This window comes from Benincasa hispida, chromosome 7, assembly GCF_027475165.1.
Source record: "Benincasa hispida cultivar pf3 chromosome 7, pf3_genome.v1.1, whole genome shotgun sequence".
Lineage (NCBI taxonomy): Eukaryota > Viridiplantae > Streptophyta > Magnoliopsida > Cucurbitales > Cucurbitaceae > Benincasa > Benincasa hispida.
The window spans coordinates 11,627,040-11,654,825 of record NC_143484.1 but is presented as its reverse complement, the minus strand read 5'-3'; the positions used below and the strand labels follow the sequence as shown (position 1 = coordinate 11,654,825).

Genomic DNA, 27,786 nt, shown 5'->3' with positions numbered 1-27,786 from the left:
AGTCCTCTCTTTTAAAGATAATCTATGGCCACTATGTTCAAGCCCCGAAATCAGCCCTTAAGAGAGCAATCTTTCTACTTATCCCTGCTTCGGGAAAGGAGTGAATTCCATCTTGTGTATTGAGTTTCCAGCTCCCAGATCAGACAAGTCCCCAGAAAGGTAAGCATGTTGAGTTGGCAATATGGCCACTCTTTCCCATACTAATCAAAGGACCGCCCTCAAAGGCAGAAGTTCCCAAAACACTCAGGATTGATGTTCTGTCACCTAATGTCGTTTAGGTGAGATGTAAGTCTCTAGTATCAACGGCATTATATACAGAGTCTAGTCATCTCGTGGTCCTATCTTATATAAACTCTTTGTATAGGACACCCCCGCTCGCATGTCTCCACATGAATGGTCATATCCGTAGTGTCACATCCGTAGTGTCACCAGGATCAGGTATCCCACCTTAATCCTTATACTACAGACCTATTTTGGTTATCACTTAAGTCATGATCCACTTGTATATCACATATACATGCTTAAGTTTACATAAGATAACCAGAAGCTTTTTTTATTGGATATGAGTAAATGTCAGAATGAAATTACAGTTATTTTATTCATAAAACGATGTGTATCATTATAAACAACGAGACTCCATGAGAATTAGGACACCAATCCTAACAATCTCCCACTTGTCCTAATGCCTCGGGAGACTAATATACAATACAATATAAAACATGTACAATATACAATAAACTAAGGCATATCCCAGTATCATCTCCCACTTTCCCTAGACAAGGTTTTACATGTCCCGCAGACCCAGACTCTCTAGGTGACCCTCGAAGACTTTAGCTGTGAGAGCCTTTGTAAAGGGATCAACAACGTTGTGCTCCAATGAGATCTTCGTGACTATCATATCACCGCGATACACAATCTCCTTAATCAAGTGGTATTTTCGTTCTATGTGCTTACCCCGACGATGATTCCAAGGCTCCTTCGAATTTGCCACAGCCCCATTGTTTTCATAATAAAGTGTGATAAGCAAATTCATATTTGGAACAACTTCCAAATCTGAAAGGAATTTCTTCAGCCAAACAGCTTCCTTAGCTGCTTCACAAGCTGCTACATGTTCGGCTTCCATAGTGGAGTCCGTGATGCATTCTTGCTTGATGCTTCGCCATACTACAACCCATCCATTCAAAGTAAACAATGACCCTGATGTCGATTTGCGAGAATCTCTATCAGTCTGAAAGTCAGAGTTCATGTATCCCGTAAGGATCAAGTCCTTATCTCCATACACGAGCATGTAGTCCTTCGTTCTCCGAAGATACTTGAGGATCGTCTTGACCACCGTCTAGTGATCAAATCCTAGATTGGACTGATACCGACTAAAAATCCCTACTGCGTAGCAAATGTCAGGTCCAGTACACAACATTGCATATATTAAGCTTTCTACAGCTGAAGCATAGGGAATCTGGCTCATCTTCTTAACCTCTTGAGGTGTCTTAGGATGTTGATCCTTAGACAAAACGATTTCATGCCTAAAGGGTAACAAACCCCTCTTGGAATCCTGTATCCTATACTTGATCAACATTTGATCGATGTACGATGCCTGAGACAGGGCTAACTGTTTGTTTTTATAGTGAATGATCTGGATCTCTAGAACGTACTGTGCCTCACTCAAATCTTTCATTTGGAACTGGGCAGCTAGCATTTTTTTAATGTCAGTCAGATACCCTACATCATTCCCAATGAGTAAGATATCATCCACATACAGCACTAGGAAAGCTACTAAGTTGTTGATGATCTTCTTATAGACAAAAGGCTCATCAACGTTCTGATCAAAGCCAAATGACTTGACCGCAGTGTCAAACCTAATATTCCCTGATCTAGATGCTTGTTTCAACCCATAAATGGACCTATTAAGCTTGCAAACTCTTTGCTCTTGATCTGGAACTATGAACCCCTCTGGTTGAGTCATATAGATGTTCTCCTCAAGATTACCATTAACAAAGACAGTCTTGACGTCCATTTTCCATATTTCATAATCTGGACAGGAGAATCCTGATAGACTTAAGCATGACAATAGGTGAGAAAGTTTCCTCATAGTCAACTCCCTCAACCTGGGTATAACCCTTTACCACGAGTATAGCCTTAAAGGCTTGCACCTTTCCATCTACATCTCCTCTTCACTTATAGATCCACTTACACCCAATAGTTCTTACCCTATCAGGTGGATCAACAAGCTCCCAGACATTATTGAAGTACATAGACTCCATTTCCTGGTTCATGGCTTTAACCCATTCATCTTTTTCAACATCCTCCATTTCTTTCTTAAAAGACAAAGGATCCTCGACCTCATCATTCGAATTGACATTTTGGGCTTCAGTCAAACCCATGTCGTGATCTGGTGGATTCATAACCCTTCTACTACATCAAGGCAGTCTCAACTCTTGAGCTAGTTGACTAGACGTTCCGACCTCAACAACTCTTGTTGATCTGTCAGCCTATTCAACAACTCTTATTGAACCCTTAGTAGTCTCAGTCTCACTAGAAATCTCACGCAAAATGGGCTTACTTCATGGCTTATGATCCCTCATGTGGTCTTCTTCCAAAAAGACAGCATTTGTAGAAACAAACATTTTATTCTCACTTAGATTATAGAAGTATTCACCTCTCATTTCCTTGGGGTAGCCTACAAAGAGGCAAACCTTCGAACGCGGTTCCAACTTCTTTGGGTTAGTACTAGCACATGTGTCGGACAGCCCCAAATCCTGAAGTGGCACAAACTACCTTTATGTCCTCTCCACAACTCAAAAGGTGTTTCAGAAACACTTTTTAAGGGAACGTTGTTCAGGATATAGCATGAAATTTGCACTACAAAACCCCAAAACGAGTTTAGAAGATGAACATAACTCATCATAGACCAAACCATGTCTAACAAGGTTTTGTTTCTCCTTTCTGATACACATTCTGCTGAGGTGTACTAGGGGCCGAGAGTTGGGATGCAATCCCATCATCTATCATATAGTTCTGGAATTGGAGGTCCATATACTCTCCATCACGATTAGATCGTAGTGTTTTTATCTTCTTACCTAACAAGTTTTCAACTTCAACCTTATACTCCTTGAACTTGTCAAGGGCTTTAGACTTACGCTACATTAGGTAGAAATACCCGTACCTTGAATAATCATTTATGAAAGAGATGAAATATTCATACCCATCCCGAGTTCTAACATTCATCGAACCATTGAGGTCTGAATGTATAAGCTCCAAGGCTTCCTTGGCTGTGTAACCTTTTCCAGTAAAAGGTCGTTTGGTCATCTTGCCTTTGAGGCATGATTCACATACCAGAGTTTTCTTCTAAACTCTTTAGAAGTCCGCTTTTCACCAACTTGTCAATCCTATTGAGGTTGATGTGACCTAACTTTAAATGCCAAAGATGGTCGCTTTCTTTAGGAGAAACCTTTAGTCTTTTAGCTATTGTTACTATACTGAACATTTCAGTGTTAAACAAGGCTTTTATTACTAACGACCTTAGTACATATAAGTTACTTTCCATTGAACCATAACCAACCTCCATTCCATTCTTGAAAATAAACACTTTATTCTCAGAAAAGGAGACGGTATACCCTTGTTCAATTAGACAAGAAATCGAGATTAAGTTCCTCTTAATATGAGGAACTACAAAAACATTATCCAGTAACAGATAACGTTTCTTGTCTAACAGCTGAAACAACCTCACCAGTACCGACTCATAGAGTCATCTCTCTCTGTGGCAACGTTTGCCAGGAACTGAATCCTTGGTAAGAGGAACTGACATGATTGGTAGCACCCGAATCTAAAATCCAGGCAAAATCATCATTCTCTACCAAATACGTCTCCAAGATCACCTCCACTTTTGAAGAGTAGTAGGATCAGTGTCAGAACAACTGACACTACTCGTTTCGTCATCCATCCCTTTTATGCTCGAAAAGTAAGAACTGACGTTCAAAAAAATATTGTAGTGAGTCCATGATCTCGCATGCAATGACCATGTTCTCAACCCTTTTGGCTAAAACATCAGGTATGTTAGCCAAAATATAACTCTTATATTTCAGATGCATGCGCATGCTTTCAAGTATTTCTTCATGCTAGATTATAACATTTATAATACATGGTGCATGAATAATTGCACAACCTAAGGTGGGTTTTAAACTATATGTCAAACAATTTGCCATATAAGCACCATACATCACATGTATAATTTATAAATGTTGATGAACCGGGTAGAATTTCCCTAAAACCACAAAATAAAAGCTAACTATTACAAAAACAAGGAGTCTCCAGTTCAAACAGGCGAATCGGGTCTTGAACCGTCCGAGTGAAGCAACGCATCTCCAACCATCATGTACTAAACTCTCCGTGATCGTCTACACAAAAGAACAAATGCTTCGCTCTATTGTGTACCTTTTACTAAGCAGTGAAGCCCGAGGTACGTGATCTCCTAGCGCTCCGCACAATGCACGCCTTACGCTATCGTCTAAACAACTACGATCCGGCAAAGCACCATTGCCTAAAAGATAACTTAGCGAATGCCTTAGTATCGTATACCGCGCTATCGTGTAGGTAGTAACTAAGCGATGATGCTTGCTAACTACACGATCGCCTAGCGCGCGCCTTTTACTAAACGATGAGCATCACATGCTCCCACTACGATTGTCTACCTCCAGCGCCTATGCGATCGGGCAACCAACACTACACAATAGAGTAAACGATTTACCCGATCGTTTAGCAATGATCGTTTAGTAAATATTACACGATCGTATAGGAAAATCTACACGATCGCTTAGATAAATCCCAATGAATGTTTACCTTAGGCTACACAATACAACCAACTTTTGGTCTTCTTCCTCGTTGAGAACCGCATCTCTATGCTTCGAAACTTCATCACGAACGACTTGACAAACTCAAACTCTTTGAATTATATACTTGATTTCAAGTTAATTACGCCCAAAAGCACAAGGGCTCTTACAAATTAACACTTTGTAATTGAAGAAAGCTTTAAATAAAGGCAATTAAACCCAAAACATTCATCAACACCATCCACAAATGCACTTAGCAATTAAACACAAATGCAAAAAATCCACCAAGACTGTAAAAGAAGTTCAAAACCGAAATGAAATTTGGAATATCAAAACAACTTGGCTCTGATACCAATTGAAGGAAATGGAACACGAGGATTTCCATGAGTATCGGAAAGATCATTCTAAATTACAATCATATATGAACTTTACAATTACAATTGCAAATAGAAACATACGGTTATACATTAAATACAGAAATTACAGCATGCTAGCTACTATAAATGATCAAGGACAAGAGTAACACACATTTGTAGACTCATCACAAAGCTCCTTGATCACGAACGTCCGATCACAACAACACAGTAACAGACGAACGCTCGTCCAACACGACCGCTACACTGCACATTCACCGCGCACTCAAACTTAGCGATCGCCTAGGTCACGAACACCTCGAATAATACGAATGGTCTCCATAGAACCTCGACAGTGTCGAGTTGAGTATGACACCACCAAGAAGGCTACCTTGGTATTCTCAGTATGAGAATCTAGAGGGTGGGCTTTGTGTAAACTTGGTTTGAGGTAGAAAGAAGGAGAAACCACAATCTTGTAAAATGATTGAGTAAGTGGGAGATGGAATAATCTATCGTATAGGTTGATGCCTAATCGTTTAGGAAAAGCTAAGCGATCGTCTAGCAAAAGTTATGCGATCATTTAGCTCATCACTTAGTTGAGTGTCTGTCGCCTATTAACACTCCACGATCGTTTACCTTAATCCATGTTGTCGCTTAGTAAATCCAATTTACTTGACAACTTCTCGTGAGTATTTTTTCGAGATTGGAAAATCTTCAAAAACAAAATTTTGAAAAACTTAGTAAAATTAGGAAAACATTTTTCCTTTTATCTCACGGTTACCATGAAACCACCAATAACCTCCCACTCAATTGGTTATTAGAGAAAAAGAGTTAATTATCCAATAATTAATATTATTATAAATATAAATGATAACTAACTTACTATATTATATTTATAACCTATAGTTTTAATATTTCATCTCATGAAACATATAAACCATAGCTCTTTTTCTATTCCATGGCACTTAATGTAAATCTCATTTACATTAATCCTCCACTAGATGTATCTCATACATCATACCGATCATATCATATATAATCGAATTACCTCTTGTCAATTTGAACATTTCAAATCAACACAAAGAACTGATCCTCAACTGAATCCATTGAGCTACCAAGGAGACCTTATGGACCTGTAGCTCGAAGCTCCAACGGTACGTGAATAACTGACAGCTGAACTCTCCTTACCACAGATATATTATGTGTCCATCTTAACCAATCAACAGTGCGACAACGCTTCACAGATCGCTCGTAAATACATCTCGGCCAATAACTGTTATGCCCCTGTAGTTACATCTAACTCATTAAGTACTATCGAATCCTCTAATGAACATAAGTCATAGTCCTACTATGACTAAGTCCTCTCTTCCAAAGATAAGATGTGGCCACTATGTTCAAGCCCCGGAATCAACCCTTAGGGAGCAATCTCTCTACTTATGCCTGCTTCGAGAAATGAGTGAATTCCATCTTGTGTATTGAGTTCCCAACTCCCAGATCAGATAAGTCCCCAAAAAGGTAGACATGTTTAGTTGGCAATCTGGCCACTCTCACCCATACTAATCAAAGGACCGCCCTCAAAGGCAGGAGTTCCCAAAACACTCAGGATTGAGGTCCTGTCACCTATGGTCGTTTAGGTGAGATGTAACTCTCTAGTATCAATGGCATTATATATAGAGTCTAGTCATCTCGTGGTTCGGTCTTATACAAACTCTTTGTATAGGACACCCCGTTCACATGTCTCCACATGAATGGTCAGGATCTATCATCTGTAGTAGTTTACAACACTTGCAAACCTCTACAAACGGGTCGTATCCGTAGTGTCACCAGGAACAGGTATCCCACCTTAATCCTTATACTACAAACCTATTTAGGTTATCACTTAAGTCATGATCCACTTGTATATCACATATACATGCTTAAGTTTATATAAGATAACCATGGAGCTTTGTTTATTGGATATAAGTAAATGCTAGAATGAAATAACTTTTATTTTATTCATAAAACAATGTGTATCATTACAAACAACGAGACTCCGGGAGAATTAGGACATCAATACCAACACCTTCTTCTTCTTCTACTTTTTGGTGCTGGAGCAAGAAGGTATAAACTTAGTTCTAGAGGTTGAACTTTTGTGGAACTATTTGGAAGATGAAGCAACATTTACTTCACCTTTATTCTCCTTGTTTTTCAACAAGGATTGGAAAGTCTGTAGCTCGTTGAGCAAAGTGGTGAGGTTGTAGTCAATCCTATTCAGAACAACATTGCTACAGAAGTGCAAGAAACTTTGTGGTAAAGATTCCAGAATGATGCTAACCTGGCTGGCCTCATCGATGCTTAGCCCATTCATCTCCACCACGTTGAAATGGATCATCATGTTGAGAACGGGCATTAAAGATGTACTTAAGAGCATCGTGCTTGAGCTGTGCGGACGGTTGTCCGAACATTCCCTTCAGAGACTTTATTATCTCACGGGTATGGGCATGAGCATGAGCTCATGCTTTTTGGCCAAGACTTCGTTAAGGCTTGCCAAGATATACGCTTGGACCTTCTCGTTTGCCCTTGTCCAATACTCATATGCTTCTCGAATATTTCGAAGAGTAGTAGGAGGTGGAATGGGAGAACACTCCTCCATTAGGACGAAACGTAGGTCATCGATGATCAGAATCATGTTGATCGTATTTTTCCAACTAGCGTAATTTTCACCAATTAATTTGTCAGTGGCAAGTAAACTAAGTTTAATGGTAGCCATTTAAATTTTTGAAATAGAACAAACTTAATTTAGTCTACTTGTATTAAACCACTATAAGAAAACCAATCAAGTTTTAGCAAACTAGTCTAGTGTACCCTAAATGACATCTATTTTGCAATGATGCTTCAGTGAGGCAAGACAAAAGTCACCATAGGGTGATCAAGTGCCCCTTCACTGAAATGAGGTATTCCCAACCATTAAATAGAAACAACTCCTTGTAACTGTAACTAATAGTCACCATTGTTCAGTTTATAACTTGTTAACATCCTTAACAATTTTATGTAAGTGTAACCCTTCATTTTACGTTCTAGAGTCCGCCCCAATGAGACAACTTTAGGGAAAAGCCGATTGGAACAAGAGACTAAAGCAACTCTATCTATTTATGGAGATCAAATAAAACGTCATGCAAAACTGCCATCCTTTAGGGGGACACCCACGATGCCTCGAGGCGATGCATGAAACTTTATCCAACTAATGAAAGAGACCAAAGGATATGTTGTCACACGTCTTGCTCTGACTTACTATAAACACTCTCTCCATTTGCCTTGGTATTGACCTACCCAAATGCCACCCGTAGAGGGACACCCATGGTGCCTCGAGGCCGAGAGTAGATCTCACGGTGTGAACTTTTAGGGAGAAATATGTAGAGGTTAAAGTGAAGTATCATATACCTCATTTTTCTCCCATTGAGTGTTCTACCTAGGGTTAATTAACTTAGAAAATCCGGCTACTGATTTTATCTAAGTGTTTGTTTAATTTGCTAAAAAACAAATCTTGTCTTTGATGATTAAACAAGTTTTATTCAAGTCTTATTAAACTCTTTAATAGACTTTCATCAAGCTTGCATGCATGTAACAAATCTATCTAATTCACCTTTCTAGGTAGGTTCCCAGGTAGAGGTTCGACGTTTCCATCGACTTAAATATCTCAGCCTAGCCAGAACCAGCCTTAGACAAAATGTCTCTTATAGATACATTTGTTACATATTTAATCTTTTATTAGGAATCAATTTAATCCTATTAAACTGATTTAAAAGATTAAACTTAAATTTTTAATCTCATTAGAAACGTGATCTTAGGTCTATCTCAATCAAATTTTAAAATAATTTTAAAACATGATTAAAGCCTAAGGTTTGCATGCAATTCTTTATTATTGATTTTAATTCTAATTTCATTTATTATAACAATTATAAGTAAATGAAACAATTAAAACTAATCATTATATGAAAGACATACATAAGTTAATTATAACAGTTATAATTTAACCTAAGATAGTGTCATGCTTCATGCAATGTTCATTCATTACTAATATATAACATTTATATAACTAAGTAATGAACTATGCTATAGCATACACTCCATACAATCATTCAACCTTATATTATAACACTTATAATATAAATGATGCATGGATATGCTATAATGCATGCATACATATACTATAACTCTTATATTATATTATGCAAGTATATGTATTCATGAGCATGCTTTATGTAATTTAAATCATGCATACTAATATATTATAACACTTATAATATAAAATGATGCATGAAAATAAATGCATAGCCTATGGTGGGTTTTAAAACTATATGACATATATTATGGCATATAAAATAAACATACATCACATGTATATTTAAACTAAAGTTGATGGACCGGGATAGAACATCTCAAAATGGAAATTAAATGGCTAATCTATTACAAAAAAAAGAAAAAGAAAAAAGTCCACCGGTTCGAAACAAGTGAACTGGGTCTTGAACCGCTCCATAGAGAACCCTTACAGTTGATCGTGTAGCAAACGCCTGATCATTGAGCAGTGAGGCATCGAGTATAAACTATCGTTTATATGTGATCACATAGCTTATGACTATGCGATGAGCATGAAAGTCTACGCGATCGTGTCGTAAACATCCATGTATCGAGTATCATGTACTATGTGATCATGTAGCTAATGACTATGCGATGAGCATGATAGTCTACATAACCGCTTATCACGCAAGGATGCATTGAGTATCAAATACCCATGATTGTCTACCAAGCGAGCACCTACATGATCATGCAGCCAACGCAACATGATCGTGTAGCAAACTCTACATGATCGCATAGCATTAGCTATGCTATCATTTAGCAAATGCTACACGATCCTGTAGTAAACTCTACATGTTTGCATAACAAAAGCTATCTGATCATTTATCTCTAGCTACACGATGTGGCAACTTCCGTTCCTCCATTTCGTCTTCTCCATCGAAACGCACTGCAACCCTTCTTCTGAAACCTTACGAGCAACTCAAAACTTAAACAAATGTACAAACTCGATTGAAATTTATTGCCCAAAAATGCACGAATTCAATACAAGAATGAAATTTGGAATTAGAAACCAACAACCTGGCTCTGATACCAATTGAAGGAACTCATATTGAAGAGATCCTTAAGCGGAAGCGGATCGTCCAAATTTCATTAATTATTGAAAACTAAATTTATAGTAAACATACAATAGATATGCATTTATAATAAACTACAACATGCTTTTTACAAGAAAAAGAGGTTCAAGTTACATTACCCTTGAAGAACCTTTCTTCGTGAAACTCCCTCGATCAGTCACGAGCCTCGAATAGAAACATCTCTTGAAGGCCTTCTTCAAAATATCTCGAACAGTAATAGGGACAATACCATAAAGAGTCTTTGGTATTCTCGGGTGAGAACCCAAGAGTAGTGGACTCTGACTATTTTGGTTGGAAGGGAGAGTTTAGATGTGGAGGAAGAAAATTGAAAGAACACATAGAACTTTTCTGTAACTTTCGATCGTTTATCAATCTCCAAAACATTAGTCGTAAAGGAAGAAAAGAAAACCAATTTTCTTTTATTCCTCTTGCCACAGAAACAATAACCACCCACTAAGGTGGTTGGAGAGAAAAGAAGAAAGTTATTATTCAAATAAAAATAAAATAATGTAAATAAATATGATAACTAACTTATCATATTATATTTATATTAAATTATATGTTATATCAAATATAACATATAAGTTATAGTTTCTATATTGTATCATATACAATATAAACTATAGTTTATTTTCTCTATTTTATGATATTTAATATAATCATATTTATATTAAATTTAACAACTATGAATCACATTCATAGAAAATATATTTGAATCTCATTCAAATATTTATTTCCTCCCACTAAACTATAATGTATCAATTATATCATATATAATTGAAACAATTTAATTATATCATATATAATTAAATCACTCTTATTAATTTGAACAATTCAAATTAACCCAAAAACTGATTCTCAACTAAATCCTTTTGAGCTACCATGGGGACCTTATGGACCTGTAGTTTAAAGCTCCAACGATATATGAATAATTAATTAAACTCTTTAATTACATTATCCACCATCCAGACCGACAGTTGCACTCTTCGCACTACAGATATATTTCTATGTCCATTGGATATAACCAATCAACAGTACGATGACCTTTCACAAATTGCTCGTAAGTATAGTTGGGCCAAATTACCGTTTTACCCCTCTAGTTACATCTATCTTCTTAAGTACCACTAATCCCTTTAATGAACAATATATCATAGTCCCACTATGACTAAACCCCTCTAGGGACAAGAGAGGGTGTGGCACCACATTGTTCAAGACCCGGAATCAACCCTTAAGGAAGCAATTTATCTACTTACCCCTGCTTCGGGGAAAGAGTGAATTCCATCTTGTGTAACTGTGTTCCCAGCTCCTCAATCAGACGAATCCCCAAAATGGTAGGCTATTTGAGTTGGCGATCTGGCCACTCTCACCCATACAAATCAAAGGACCGCCTTCATAGGTAGGAGTTCACAACTCACTCAGGATTCAGGTCATGTTACCTATGGTCATCCTTGTGAAATGTAAGTCTCTATTATGAACGACATTATATAATGAGACTGAACATTTCGTGATCCGATCTTATACAAACTTCTTTGTATAGAATATCCTCGCTCGCATGTCTAATACATGAATGAGCAGGATCAGATCATTTGTAGCACTTTATAACAATTGTAACACCTACAAAGCGAGCCATATTCGCAGTGTCACAAGGATAAAGTACCCAACCTTATCCATCTACTACAAACCATTTAGGTTATCACTTAAATATGATCCACCTATATGTCTTCACATACATGTTTAAGTTACAATGATAACCTTGAATGTTAGTTTATTGGTTTTGGTTAATATAACTAAAATATCACATATTTTATAGACAAAGTAAATAAAATATCATATATTATTAATCACATAAGAGTTTGTTTATACAATGTTTACAAACTATAGAACCCTATGAGATTTAGGGCATCAACCCCAACAGCATAATCAAGAATTCATGAATTAACTGAAAAGAGCAAGGAAATTGGAGGAGATGACCTGACTTGGTAGATTTTGAAGATTACTAAACAAAAATCTAAGAGAAATAAAGGCCCCGAGAAGAGAAGACAACAACAACAATAGGTAAGGAATCAACCTTAGATAAGTCCCTTGGTTTGATGGATCTATCTCGAGGATGAGCTAGTCAAATAAGACAAATTTTCAAAATCTGACTTTGTTTGTGGCAGTACATGCACCCAATTGTAGGACAATTAATAGTCATGTAGTTTACAAGTAATAAATTTATGGCCATGTAGTTTACAACTGGTTTGAGTTAAAACATTGAACAAGTGCACAAATCCCTTCTCCTTTTTCTGTTCTCTTCTTCTTCTTCATTGTTTTAGTGCACCAAACAAACTCAGGAAGAATAATATGAAGGGATTGAATCTCTACGGAAGCATTTTATCGCAAAGTCTTTGAATTTGGGAGAAAAGATTTTTTCCAGAATTAGAAAAAGATTAAGCATGTTGTGAAAAGCAAACTACAAGTAAAAGAAATTAACCTCTGAAGAATAGTCTTTTGAACTTCCCTCGATCTTGATGAATTTCACAGCACAAACGTAAAATCACAAACAAGACATCATCACTTTGCCTTCTCTGCTATTCTCTTTGGACAATGAGGTTTGTGGAAACCTTTCTTTGTGAAAGTGAGGAATGGAAAACCAACTCTACAGAGAACTTTTCTTTTTAGAGAGATTTTGAGAGAATTTGGGAGTGAGAGTAATCGTTATATGGAAAAATAGTAGATTCAAATTTATGATCTAATCCCTTAATATTAAGAGTTTGTAACTCCCCTTTCCACTCAACATTCCTTTGCAACTTTATAGGAGTTATTTTAAAAATATTAATTAAATCAAAATTTAATTAATTTATTTATTTATTAGATATAAATTAATTAAATCTAATTGAATTAATTTATTTAATAATCAAATATTAATTAATTAAATCTGATTTAATTAAATAATTCATTAATTAAATAGTAATTAATCGAATCTAATTTAATTAATTAATTTAATGTGTATATATATAAAAATCATATTCTAATGTACGTATTCTTCCATAACCTATAGTCTTAATATGAATCTTATTCAAATTAATTATAACCTATAGTATTAATATGAATCCAATTCATATTAATTTAATATTTGAATCTTATTCAAATATTAACACTGTCATATTATAAAATTTGAAATTTGAATCTAATTTTAAATTAACTTTATATTATAATGTATCTTATACATTATTTTAACTGTATCATAAACAACTAATATTAATTCTCTTAATTAACTTGAACATTTCAAATTCTTTCAACACTTAATTTCCTTTTTTAACCCGTTGTGAGCTAGCAGGCGACTTAATGGACCTACTATTATAAGCTCCAATGATTAATTAATTAAATCCTAAAAAAATTAATCAACCTTCATTAACTATGGGGCACTCCACTAAAGACCCATGGTTACACTATTATGAACGGTAGAATATTTATGTGTGCATTGATTTAACCATTATACATAAGTCAACCATTTACAAGTTGTTTGTAATTATAGTTGGGTCAAAATATTGTTTTACCCTTATAATTACCTCTTGCTCCTTAAGTATCACTGATCCTATGATGAACAATTCAGTTTATGGTCCGACCATAAAAAAAATCTCTCTTGAGCCAGTGAGAGGGTAAGTTCTCAGTATTCAAGTCTCATAGTCAGCACTTAAAGGAACAACCTATCTACTTACTCTAAAGTTCAAAATGAGTGAATTCCATCTTATGAAACTATGTTTCCAGCTCCTTACTTGGTATCATCCCCAAAATGGTAGCATATTGAGTCAGCAACAAAGATCACTCTCACTCATACAAATCAAAGAACGACCCTAATGAGTTGGAGTTCGTAACTTGCTCAAGATTAAAATCGAGTTATATGATTATCGTTTGAAATATTGATCTTTTCATTTAACGGTGTTATAAAGAGAGATTATGTATTTTGTGGTCCGGTCTTATATAAACTCATTGTATAGGATATCTCCACTTACATGTCTTGACATGAACGATTTGGATCAAATCGATTCTAACACTTACAACATTTGTAACATTTACAAATCCATTATGTTACCAGGACAAGGCTTCTAACCTTATCCATATACCATAGACCTTTTAGATTATTACTTGAACATAATCCACTTAATGTCAACCACATACTGTTCAAGTTACATTAAATAACCTTAGATCTTAGTTTATTGAATTTTTTTAGTTATACAGTTAACAAAAACACTAATTTGAAAAATAATGATACTTTATTTATTAATAATTTGTTTAAAAAATTTACAAGCTACAAGTTACATAAATCACAATATAATAGACCTATAGTGGAGGGCTCGCAAAGGTGTGGCAGCCAACAATAGAAGACAAGTAGAGATAAGCAGCAGATCTGGTATGTAGCGACGACAAACAATGCTAGTTGATCGTTGACAAAAGTTTTAGATGAAGCAGAGGATCTACTGGTGACGAAGTCGTGAGTAGAGTAGTGGCGGTGTTCATGCAGTACAGATTATAGAAGATTTGAGTAGATCAAAGTTGGCAATGAGCATTGCTATGCGAAAGGGAGGAGATCGGACGAAGACACCACGAATGGAAGATTGAAAACAGATAGTGTTGCATGACAAATCTAAAAATAACTCGATGAACGGATGAGACTCTGCGAAAAAAAGAGACCCATGAGCTTAAACCACGACCAGAGACCCATGCGATTGAGGATCTGGACGATCGACGGTGGATCTGAGTACATGCAACGTGAGTTGGAGCAGTGACAAAGATGTATCAGAGATGGTGGCGACGAAATGAGTCACCTAAAGATTTAGTACTCAGATACCATAATAACTTGGCGATATTTTATTGAATAATCGTTGAATGATTCTTTACATTGCATAATACATAACATATATACACAATAAATAGAAGCATAAAAGGAAGGTAAGCATACTAAGAAATTAAAGTCAAAATTAGAGCTCAATATACACGATAATCTCATATATATGGTAACACATTGGACTGTAAATTTCTTTTTGCTTGATCTTATCATTCTGAACTAGAAACTCCCTTTAAAGCTAGGTTATATATAACCTTCTTTATATATATCATATCCTTCCTATCTCTATTTAATTATTATGTCTTATTAATTGTAACTAAGTATACGTTTTGTCGTCTTCTTCTTCCTTTTTTTTTTTTTTTTTTTATTTTTTATTTTGTAACTAACATCCCTATCCAGTTTGTTTGTTTTTGTTTTTTTTTTTTACCATTTTTAAATATAAAAAATAAACCAAAATATTTACAAAATATAGTAAAATTTTAAAACTATCAATATCACTATAGACACTGCTAGACTTGATAGACACTGATAGAGTGTCTATCATTGATAGTTCTAAAATTTGGTTATATCTTATAAATATTTTCAACAGTTTTACTATTTGAAATAATTTTTTCTTTTTTTCAATTAATTATCTTTTATTTTTGTGACTACCAAATCAGATGTTGGATAGTTTATGTAGGTGTATATAAAGGGTGAGATGGGAACAAAATCTCACCAAACCCCCATCCTAAAAATATGGTAGCCATAATCTCAAATAACAAACTATTTTAGTAATATTCTTTAGGTTTTTCTTTAATTCATTAGTCAGAATTTCCTTTTTCGAAATAGAGAAAGATATTGTATTTTAGAAGAAAAATTAAAAACAGAGACAATACGGGTGCAACAAGTGTCGGTTTTCTGATTAAACCGGCATCGAACCGACTATGGTCGATTTAGTGAATGTTCAAACTGGCCTCAATCGTCGAGGAGTGCAAACCGGTCATTCTTCGATTATTTAACTCTTTAAATTTTTTGAAAATTTTCTGTTTGGATTTTTGCCTGAATCGACGTCGACCAATCCCTTCCTTTTCTTCGACTAACTGATTTCAGTTCAATCGACCTTTATCGATCGGCTCAATTTTTCGATTTATCATATTCACTTAAGAGATAAATTATTAGAAAGAGGGAAAATGTTATAAAAAGAATGATAAATATTTATAGGAGAGAGACATACAAAAGTTTGGGAAAGAAAAAAAATAGGAAGAGAGAATGATAAAATTTTAAAGAAAAAGAAAATAAGATAGAGTCGACAAAAACAATAGGGAAGGAGTTTAATAAAAAGTAAATTTGGATAATTAAGGTCCCATTTGTTGATCATTTTATTTTTTTGTATTTTATTTTTGAAGATTAAACATATTTTCGCTCGAATGATTTGCATTTTTGTTGAATACAATGATTAAATTCCTGATTAAATTCTAAAAACAAACCAAAATAAGTTTAAAAGCTACTTTTTTTTAGTTATGAAAATTTGGCTTGAATTCTAAGCAAAAAAATTAGAGGTAGGAATAGTGTTTATAGGCTTAATTTTCAAAAACAAAAAATAAAAAAAAAAAACTAAATGACTACCAAAGATGAGTTAAAAGAATAAAAGAAAAATACATCAATTAAAAAAAAGAACAATTCTCAAAATGCATACCAAAATAGTACTTAAACAATAATAATTTTCATAAAATTGAGAAGAAAATAGGTGACAGAAAAGGAAAATTTTAAAATTTATTGCCATAGTCATTTTTTAAAAAAAAAAACCAATTACCTATTATCTCCCAAGCGATTGACAAGAGTTTCTTAAAGTAATTTAAAGTCATCAAAGAGTCATCGATAAACTTTATATTTTAAAGCCAACATGAGCATAGCTCAACTAGTATAGTGCTTGTACTATCAACCTCAAGATCTGAGAAAAAAAAACTTTATATTTTAAAATTAAAATGATCTTAACTATGAGAAAAGTAATCGATGAATATATCAAGTTTGAATCTATCGATCCTCTCACGGTATCGTACTAAAAAAAGATTTTTTTTTAAAAAAAGTAACTTTAAGAATGTCCAAGTGACTCTCAAGTATAGCTTCAAAGAAAGAATATTTGGCATCCACACCAACATTCCAATAAAAGACCACAATTATAAAGAAAAAGGAATTATAATTTTATAATTTATACTTTATGGAATAATTATAATAGAAAAAATAAAGGAAATAGAGGGGGGAGAAAAGGCATTTTTACTATTAAAAAGAATGATTTGGTCAATTATGTGTGGCCCACTGTCTGTCACATTACAAAAGAATTCTTGAAAGAAGAGAAATTTATGCACAACAACTTTGGTGCAACTTGCTTTCTTCATTAACTCCAAAAATTCTCTATTAAAAGCCTTCTTTTCTTCAACATTCCCCCAAAGATTATGCATCTTTTTTTAAGAAAATAAAAAATAAAAAGATTACATAAGAAAAAAAAGATCTGAACACTTTTCTTTATTCTTAAAAAGATTGTTAATTTTTTTTTTCATTTTTATGTTGGACAATTATTAGAGTACTTAAAGAGAAAAAATAGAAACCAATAAGATTATCTTAGAGTTTTCAAATAATCTGATAATTTGAACAATTTGGGTCACTCAATTCAAATTATAAGAGTTTGATTGAGTTAGTTTTAACTTCGGATTAGATTGGATTGAACTTTTTTTTATGTTTTTTTTCAAGTTAGGTTGATTCGAGTTACACTTTTAAAATTTTGAGTTACCCGATTCAACCCGAATTTCTAATCTTATAAAATATATATTATAACTCATATATATTTCTATAATATTTTATGAAGTTTGTAATAGATATCTTGAATTTTGATATTTAATATTTGAGTTTTATGAAATTTTAGTTATTAGTATGTGTTGTACACAAATTTAAGTATTTTAAGTTAATAAAAGAAAAAAATAAATAAATAACTCAACACCTAACACAACCCAACTCCCTTGCCTTTCGATTATAGTATTTTTTTTTAAATATATATGTATGTTTAATAAAAATATTATTTAATTTATATTTTCTTTAAAAAATTATTTTAAATTACAATTTCTTTTGTTGCATTGCATTTAAAATGATCTACCCATCATAAATATTTTATGACAGTTTTTGTTAATCACTTTAAAATCATTTTTTTGGATAATTTATCTTAGAAACATTTCTTCAAAATCAACTTTTTAGATAATTCATTTTTCTATTATTTTTTGTTTTTTAATTTTTATAAAAAATAGTTTGGATCATCAACCGTCACTCACGAAACTATTCCAAACATACCTTAAATTAATAATTTTGTTTGAATGGGCTGATAGAAAAAGTGATTTTATCATGTTTGTTTTTAAAATGATATTCCATCCACAATTGAAATTCTATAAAAATGATATAAGAATATTCTAAAAGGTAGACAAAACAAAAAATTGAAATAAAAGTTTATAAATATCTTAAATTATTTTTATTTTCTAAGAGTTAGAAGATAAAGACTTATTTAGGAGGAATTTGCAAAGTACAAGGTAAATTTAACTTTTAGAACAAGAATTTGGAAAAGATATATGTTTGAATCCAATTAAAAAACTTCTTAAATGAAATAAAAATAAAAGTTGTGCTTCATTGTAAATATGTGTTTGGTGAGGTACATTTTTTAAACATTAGAGATTAAATAGTTCAAAGATATTTTTGTATAAATTTAATTTTTAAGGAGGTATTTAGCCAAGGAGTCAGGGTTTCACTTCTTATCGGTCAAGGAGTTCGTAGGCCACAAGACGTAAAAAAAATCAATTTTATGCTTTATTAATTCCTTATAACGTAGGTTCCAACAGTTCATAATCTCTCGGACTTCATATCTCTTTGGAGTTTACAACTTCACTCTCTTGCCTCACATACTCTGTTTCTATTTATCCACACAGTAAAATCATTTTATTAACATTTATATATATATATATATATATATATATATATATAGTCAATGTTTACATTGTTTAATAATCACATCAATTAATTTCTCCATTCTTACGATGCTTATTTAATATTTATGAACTTTTAGTGCACGTTTGTTTTACATGTTTTGCCAATGTATTTCAGACATAATATAATTGTTTATTTCACACTATTTCACTTTTTAAAACCAATGGTAGATGACTTTAAAACTCTATGACAAGAATTTTATAATACCGCCCATGTGTGTGAAAATTTTAAACTTGAGAGATGAAAGATTAATTAATAAATTAATATCAACTAAACATTATTAATTAATTGTTAAATTCAAATATATTATTTTGACTTAATAAAATTTAACTAATACATTTAATATTTTATAATATCTTAACTGTTATATATAAATTTTATTATTAATCATAATATTTTAATTAATTTATATTTGTTTAATTATATTTAGTAATTAAATTAAATAATAAATTAATGTTTAATATACAAATAATCCTTTACTTATATTTTTGTGATTAAATAATTAATAAATATAACAATATGTTAGATAATGCTAAATTTAATTTATAACTACACTACTTCTTCTCTTCAATTTAATTAATTATTTCTATTTAGTTTCTATATACAAAAATAGTAAACTAAACATATAAATTTAAATTTTTAAACATTAATTGTTTTATATATCTAAATATAGATATTAATTAAAATTTATACATTTAAATCTCGATACATCCTCGAAATAATATATTATCTTTAGAATAACTTCGACGTCAAAATCTCTATATATATATCATTCATAATGATAAAATAAATCATAATAACAATAATAATAATAAAAAAAAACATATTATAGATTTGATTTAATAAATAGCCTTTACACTGTGTCAGCAAGTTAAAAATCTTCATTATTAACATCTTGTTCCCATTGGTATTGATTTGTTTGATATAGGTGGTTAATAATAATAATAATAATAATAATAAACATATTATAGATTTGATTTAATAATGGCTTTTTCCTCCTCTAAATTTTTATCTAAGTTTATCCTTATCCAATTTTATTACTAAAAAAAATAATAATATGCATTAGTGGCCTATCTAAAATATTTGATTAGATTATAAGTTTAGTCTATAAACTTTTTACATTTGTTTCCAATATTTTTCTAACTTTTCGATTCTATGTTTAATATGTTTAATTTATAATTTACGGATTTATTAGATATAAAATTTAAAGCCTTCAATTTTATTAAATAAAAAAATTAAGTGAATCAATTTCTTTTAAAAGATTTCAAATATGCCATAGACATATTAGATAAAAATTTGAAATTTCAACACTTTTAAAATACAAAGATCAATTTAAACAATCGGAGAATACTCAACATAGCAGATTATAGCTACTTGTTCATTTAATCTTTTATTTTCCCTTTTCTTGATATGTATTCATATTCTATGACATAATCAATTAATCTATTGAATTCAATTTGAAAATAATAATAGAAAGAACACAATAATGAGAACAACAAGAATACTTTTTTTTTAAAGATAAAATATCTCTATTATGCCTTGAAGGATCATTGAAATTCTATCTTTTACTGAAAGCTCAAACCACTGTAAGGAAATCGATCTATCCAAATTCCAAATAAAAAATTAGATTTCACTCGTTTTACTAGGTTATTAGCTAACCAATTGCTATCCCTATTTATATGAAATACACAAAAGTCATCCAAACTCTCAAAAAAATTTTAGATTCCTGAAAACTAGCGTAAACATTCATTTCTTGTGTCATCCAGCTTATTGATCAAATTTGAGGCTACAAGATGATCAATTGCTACCATTATATATGAGATATTCAGACTTTTGATTAATCGAAAACCTTCTAAAGTTGCCAGAAGTTTCGTAAGAGGGGGCTCAAAAGAAATGTTTCAAGAATTATTCTAAGCAGCTTTCATCCTATTATTTTCATCTTGGATCATTGCACTCCTTCCTATAATTCATCAGACAATGAAATATTTTTTTCAACGACACGCCGGGCACTGCAAAAATGAAGGTGAAATTACAAATTCATTCTTAACTTTTGAATTTATGTCAATTTATTTTGATCAAGATTTTGATTGAAGATAAAAATTTGTATGCTCTATTAATATATTTTTAAACGAGAAAAACTTACGTGCTTGTACAATTCAATAAAAAAATTTCATTATTATTATTATTATTTTATAAAAAAAGAAAAATATAGAATTAGATGCGACTTATAATTACTCTTTTTATAACGTATTAAAGAATGGTAATAAAAGATTAGTATTTGTTTTGGAAAAACTAATAATAAACAAACAATTAAAACTAATATAGATATATATATTTTTTCTTTTGATTAAAATTATTTTAAAGACTTATTAAAAGTTATTAGAAATATGGTAATAAAAGATTATTAAAACTATTTTAAGTACCATAGAGGAGACACTGTACCCACCGTGAATCCCATAGGGTTATTTCCGTAATTTCATCCTCTGCTATCTTATGGCGCGCTTCAGTCCTACTTCTCCACGCGTCCATCCTCGCGCGTGAATCCCCATCAACCCTCCCCTGTTTTGTGTTGAAGAAAGCGCTTTTTCCCTCCTTCCTGGTTTGTGTGTACAGCTCATCTCTCACTCTCACTCTCACTCTTCTTCCTTCTCCCACTGTGATCATTGTTATCAGAATCTTTCCTCTGCCAAATCAAAACTCCATTTCCCCAATTATTATTTCGTTCCTCCTTCTTCGTTTCACTCTATTTTCCCCTTTCTAGACCTTCTTCTTCCCCTCCCATGGCGTTTTCCTCTTGATTTCCCATATGGGTCTCTTCTTCTTCCTCTCTACAATGCCCATTTCAAGGATTTTTCTGTTTCTCGCCTTTTTTCCTCTGTTTCTCTCATCCCTCTCCGCCGCCGTCTCCGACGCTGACCGGAGCTTACTCCTCCGATACCACCGCCACCTCCTGCACCAACCCTTTTTCCCTTGGACTTCTTTACCTCCATCTCAAGCTCCATCTTCTCTTTCTCCCTTGCCTCAACCACAGCACCAACAGCCAAAACTCCCCTTTTCCTCTACTTCATTTTCCTCTCCCCCTAAACCCTTTTTTCCATCCTACCCTTCGTCGCCGCCACCGCCTCCCTCGCCTCCTACGACGGCGCTTCCTACATTTCCGGCAAACATTTCTGCGCTTCTCTTCCCTCAGCCCACTTCTTCTTCCCAACACCTCCACCGCCATGTCTTCGCCATTGTCATCTCTGTTTCTCTTGTCTTCTCTGTTCTTGTTTTTCTCGTTGCTTTGTTTTTCTACTTTCGGAAGCGGAACCGACAAGTTTCTGCTACTGATAAAGCCTCGAGAACTGATAATCTCCGGCTGTACCCGCCGGATATTGACACTTCTGATGGAGTTCACAAGCACAGAACCTCCTCCACTACCAGCTCCAAATTTCTTTATCTTGGGACTTTGGCTACTTCCCGAGAGATTGATGAGGAGGCCGCCGGAACTGTGGAGGATGGTGGTGGTGGTATCGTGGAGTCTGTTTCTCCGGTGAAAATGGGGTCTCCGGAGCTGAAGCCCCTTCCACCGCTTCCTCGCCGGAATTTCGCCGAAGATTATCGGAGGAATGTTGATGGTAATGATAACGATGATGACGACGAGGATCACGACGATGAAGAGTTCTTTTCCCCAAGAGGGTCTTCTGTCGGCGGGAAGGAGAATATGGGGAGTAATAGAAGATTGAGCCCTTTGAAGTTGTTTCATAATGTGGAAACTGAAAATTTCTTGAGGAAAAGCTATAATTCCAGTTTGAATTCTGGTTCTCCCTCTGTTTCTCTTCCCAATAGTCCTTCTCCGCCATTGATGTTGAGCCCCACGAGCTTGAGATCGAAGTCGCCTGACTCCATTATCAGATTCCCCGTTCCTTTACGGCCATTGCCAACGCTTCCGATACCGCCATCACCGTCATTGTCCTCTGCTTCTTCACCACTGGGAGGTTCGGGAAACACTAAAAACTCGCCATCGAGAGATTCCGATTTGTCGGAGCTGCCTCGCCAGTTTTCTAATGGATTTAGGATGGATTACCAGCAACCATTACCGGTGAAAGTTCCGTCAGCCCCGCCTCCTCCACCACCACCACCTCCAATGTTTTGGGAGATCCCTCAATCTTCCTCTCTTCTCAACAAGGAATCAAATCTAGGTTTGATTAAATCGAACTACGTTATATACTATTTAATGTTCATTGAACTTAGGTTTACTTAAGATCTTAGAAATTAGTACAAAGACAACATTAATGTTAAATCATTGCTAATTTAAAAGCTTAAGGGGATATGATGTACTCAATTTTTGATTCATGTTCTCAACAGGTCCACCGGTACTTGCAGTGCCATCGAGACCGATACTTTCACAGAACATAGCTCATATGTCAGCAGGGGAGCAATCAAACACCATTGGAGATGCAGGGAGAATGGAAGAAAATTCAAAGCCGAAACTGAAGGCATTGCATTGGGACAAAGTACGGACGAGCTCCGATCGAGCCATGGTGTGGGATCAGATCAAATCGAGTTCTTTTCAGTACGAAATTTGTTTATTGTGTTTCTTGGATTGATCTTATTGTTGATGTAATGATTACATTACATTTGTTTTGAATCATCTTTTTGAACTGTATAATGATTGTTGCAGGTTGAATGAGGAAATGATCGAATCACTTTTTATGGTGAATAACAATAATTCAAATCTGATGAGCAAAGAAAGTGGTAGTGTTCGTCAAAACATGGCTTTAGGGAGCCAAGAGAATCGAGTTCTTGATCCTAAGAAGTCTCAGAATATTGCAATTTTGTTGAGAGCACTTAATGTTACCATTGAAGAAGTCTCAGAGGCCCTTTTGGAAGGTAACTTTATCAAAGTATAATAATACATTTGGAAGTTTAGGAACCATAATGAAATAAAATTGAATTGATCAAAATAGGATGTAAACAAAGTACTTTCTATCCAAAATTTCCCACATTTGTGCTTATAGGAAATGGACAATTTATTACCTGGTATTCATCTTAAGAGTAGTAGCTCCTACCAAACTTTGCTAAGGCTATTGTAATCTTGACCTTAATTGCCGAAAATCGTATATTTGAATCCATTGAAATCATTTCGTACAGTGATCAAATGAATTTGGAGTGTTCCCATGTTGGCATATATAAAAACTGTAGTTATTATTCTATATTGATTCAAGTATCCTTTTTTTCCTGGTTTGCATTGCATGCGCCAGTGAAATAATGGAGACTACTTTTTGTTTATTCCTGTTTGTTTCAATTCTTTTGCTATGTTCATACAGGGAATTCAGACACTTTGTGTACCGAACTGCTCGAAAGTTTACTAAAAATGGCGCCAACCGAAGAAGAAGAACGTAATTTGAAAGAATACAAAGATGATTCACCTTTTAAACTTGGTCCAGCTGAGAAATTCCTCAAGGTAGTTCTTGATGTACCCTTTGCATTCAAAAGGGTGGATGCAATGCTGTACATTGCCAATTTTGATTCCGAGGTCGAGTACCTTGATCGGTCATTTGAAACTCTTGAGGTAATTCAGCAGCTACTTTTTGCTCATTCCTTTCTACAGTCCACAACTTATTGCCGGAACTTCTGTTTTCTCAAATTTGTGGATTGTGCTAAATACTTTGTTTCTGCATAGGCTGCTTGTATAGAATTGAAGAACAGCAGAATGTTTCTCAAACTTCTTGAAGCAGTGCTCAAAACTGGGAATCGGATGAATGTAGGCACGAACCGAGGCGATGCTCTTGCTTTTAAACTCGACACCCTTCTCAAGCTTGTCGATATCAAGGGCACTGATGGAAAGACCACTCTCTTGCATTTCGTAGTGCAGGAGATTATTAGAGCTGAAGGTTATCGACACTCCATCTCCGACCACAATCTGACAGCTGATAAAACTCAACAATCTTCCTTAACAAATGATGTTGAGTTTCGAAAGCTTGGTCTTCAAGTTGTTTCGGGTCTTAGCAGGGAGCTATCCAATGTGAAAAAAGCTGCATTAATGGATGCAGATGTGCTTAGCAACGACGTAGGGAAACTTGCTGGAGGGATCACAAAAATCACTGAGGTCATTCGATTAAACGAAGACATGTCAAAAGGAGGGAGTAGGTCAAATTTCTCGGACTCCATGAACAGGTTCTTGGGGAAGGCAGCTGAAGAAGTAGCAAAGATACAAGTCCAAGAGGGCATTGTCCTCTCCATGGTAAAGGAAATAACCGAATACTTCCATGGAAACTTAGCAAAAGAAGAAGCTCGGCCGCTGCGTATTTTCATGGTGGTAAAGGATTTTCTTGCAATCTTAGATCAGGTATGCAAAGAAGTTGGAAGAATCAATGAAAGAACAATAGTCGGTTCGGCTCGTCAATTTACGGGCCCTTCAAATCCATGTCTTCCATCAATTTTTCCCGGATTATGTGAAAGTCAGCGATATGGTTCGTCGGATGATGATAGCTCATCTTCCTCATCTTAGGACCTCTTTGGTTTTGGATTATATATGTAGTTTCCAAAAGATGGATGTTTACAAGTTGGCATGAAACTGCTTTGGTATTTTGGTTCATTAGTTTTTGCTTGTAAATATGTTCATATCAAAGCAGTTTTAAAAAAGACATGAAAGTTTCATCCCATCTGTTTTTAGCCATGGAAATTGATTGGTGTTCAATGTTGGATATAATTTTACCATTCATCACTTCTGGGAGGGATCTCATAGCAAGGATTTCATTTTTAATAAAAGATGCTTAATATCTATTTAGATAAATAATAGTCTATGAGATCCCTTCTAAATACTTGGTTGAGATTTATATGGTTATAATTTGAGTAATGTGAAATTGGTTTCATTTAGTAATTTGTGCATTCACCCTTTTTCTTTTTCTTTTATTTTTTTTATTTTTTCCTTTTCTATTTTAAAAATCATATAAAGACCTATAGCATTTAATTGGAAAGATGGCATAGATGAAATATATCGTTTTCGAGCCGTGTAGAAGAATTAAAGGTTTAAATATTACTTTGGTCCTTGTATTCTTTTATTTTTAGTTCATTTTGGTTTCCGTACTTTCAAAATGTTTATTTGGGTCTTTATATTTTCAACTTTGATTCTTTATGGTTCCTATACTTTCGAAAGGTTCATTTTGATTCTTATATTTTCAAGTTTGGTTTATTTTGGTCCTTATACTTTTAAAAGGTGATAATTTTGATCACTTCATTTTCATTTTCATTTCATTTTAAAAGGATCAAAATGATCACTTTTTGAAAGCATAGGATCAAAATGAACTAATGTTGAAAATATAAGGACCAAAATGAACATTTTTAAAATATAGGGACCAAAATGAACTAAAGTTAAAAGTATAAGGACTAAAATGAACATTTTGAAAGTACATGGACCAAAATGAACAAAAACTAAAATTTTAGGGACCAACATAGTTTTAAACCGGAATTAAATGATGATTTGGAACCTAGAAAAGTCAATGAGCATGAAGATGAATGTAGTAAGGAAAATAATAATGATGAATGTAGTAAGAAAAAATATGGCAAGGAAGATGACCAATAATGGAGTGTAAAAACCTAGTTAAGTCACTCCAATGAAGTAGCAAAGGTACGAAAGAAATCAACAACCCTTCTCGAAGATACTCCAAAAGAATAACCTAGCCTTAAACAATCTAAAAACTGTTGGGTTGTATGTCCTAAAACTCGTGGTTTGTAAACTTTATACATATTCTATTTTACAATAAAATTGTTACTGAGATTATTCAATAAAGTTGTTATTGAATATGTGAATTGCACCTTTTAACCCTAAATCCAATAAACTAAGAACCCCTTGTTGGAGATGATGCCCTAAAGTCTCGTGTCCTGTAGTTTGTAAACAGTTTGTACGAACGCTTGTGATGTATAATATATGATATTTACTTCACTTCTTGACTTTACACATTGGATGTTTTTATTTGCTTTACCACAAATCAATAAACTAAATTCCTGGTTGTCATTATGTAACTTAAGCATGTATGTGGTGACATACAAGTGGATCATGTCTTAAGTGATAACCAAAATAGTTTGTAGTATATGGATATAGGAGGGAAACCTTATCCTGGTAACACTACGGATGTGGCCCGCTTTGTGGAATGGTTACAAGTATTATGACTTGCCACAAATGGTCTGATCCTAATCATTCGTGTGGGGACATGCCAACGGGGGCATCATAAACAAAAAGTTTGTACAAGACCTGACCACGAAGTGTTAATGTCTCGTTATATAACGCCATTCACGACAGAGACTTCACTTCACTAGGATGACCATAGGTAATATGACCTTAATCTTGAGTGAGTTGGGAACTCCTGCCATTGAGGGCGGTCCTTTGATTTGCATGGGTGCGAGTGGCCAGGTCGCCGACTCAAACCTACCACTTTGGGGATTCATCTAATTTGGGAGCTGGGAACTCAGCTACACAAAATGGAGTTCACTCCTTCCCTGAAGTAGCGGTAAGTAATAGATTGCTCCCTTAAGGGCTGGTCCCGGGGCTTGAACGATGTGGCGCCACACACCTTCTCATGGTTCGAGAGGTGTTTAGACATAGT

The 27,786-nt window shown here is 34.0% G+C and overlaps 1 protein-coding gene across 1 annotated transcript; it reads left to right on the top strand.

Moving 5' to 3' along the window:
- The first annotated feature begins 21,769 nt into the window (after positions 1 to 21,769).
- On the top strand, positions 21,770 to 25,892 carry LOC150034916 (formin-like protein 2). Its single transcript, XM_090315940.1, has 5 exons — positions 21,770 to 23,379; positions 23,546 to 23,753; positions 23,862 to 24,070; positions 24,508 to 24,752; positions 24,864 to 25,892. Exons 1-5 carry the CDS (start codon positions 22,005 to 22,007, stop codon positions 25,689 to 25,691), a joined length of 2,865 nt encoding a protein of 954 aa, XP_090172066.1. The 5' UTR covers positions 21,770 to 22,004; the 3' UTR covers positions 25,692 to 25,892.
- The last annotated feature ends 1,894 nt before the right edge of the window (positions 25,893 to 27,786 follow it).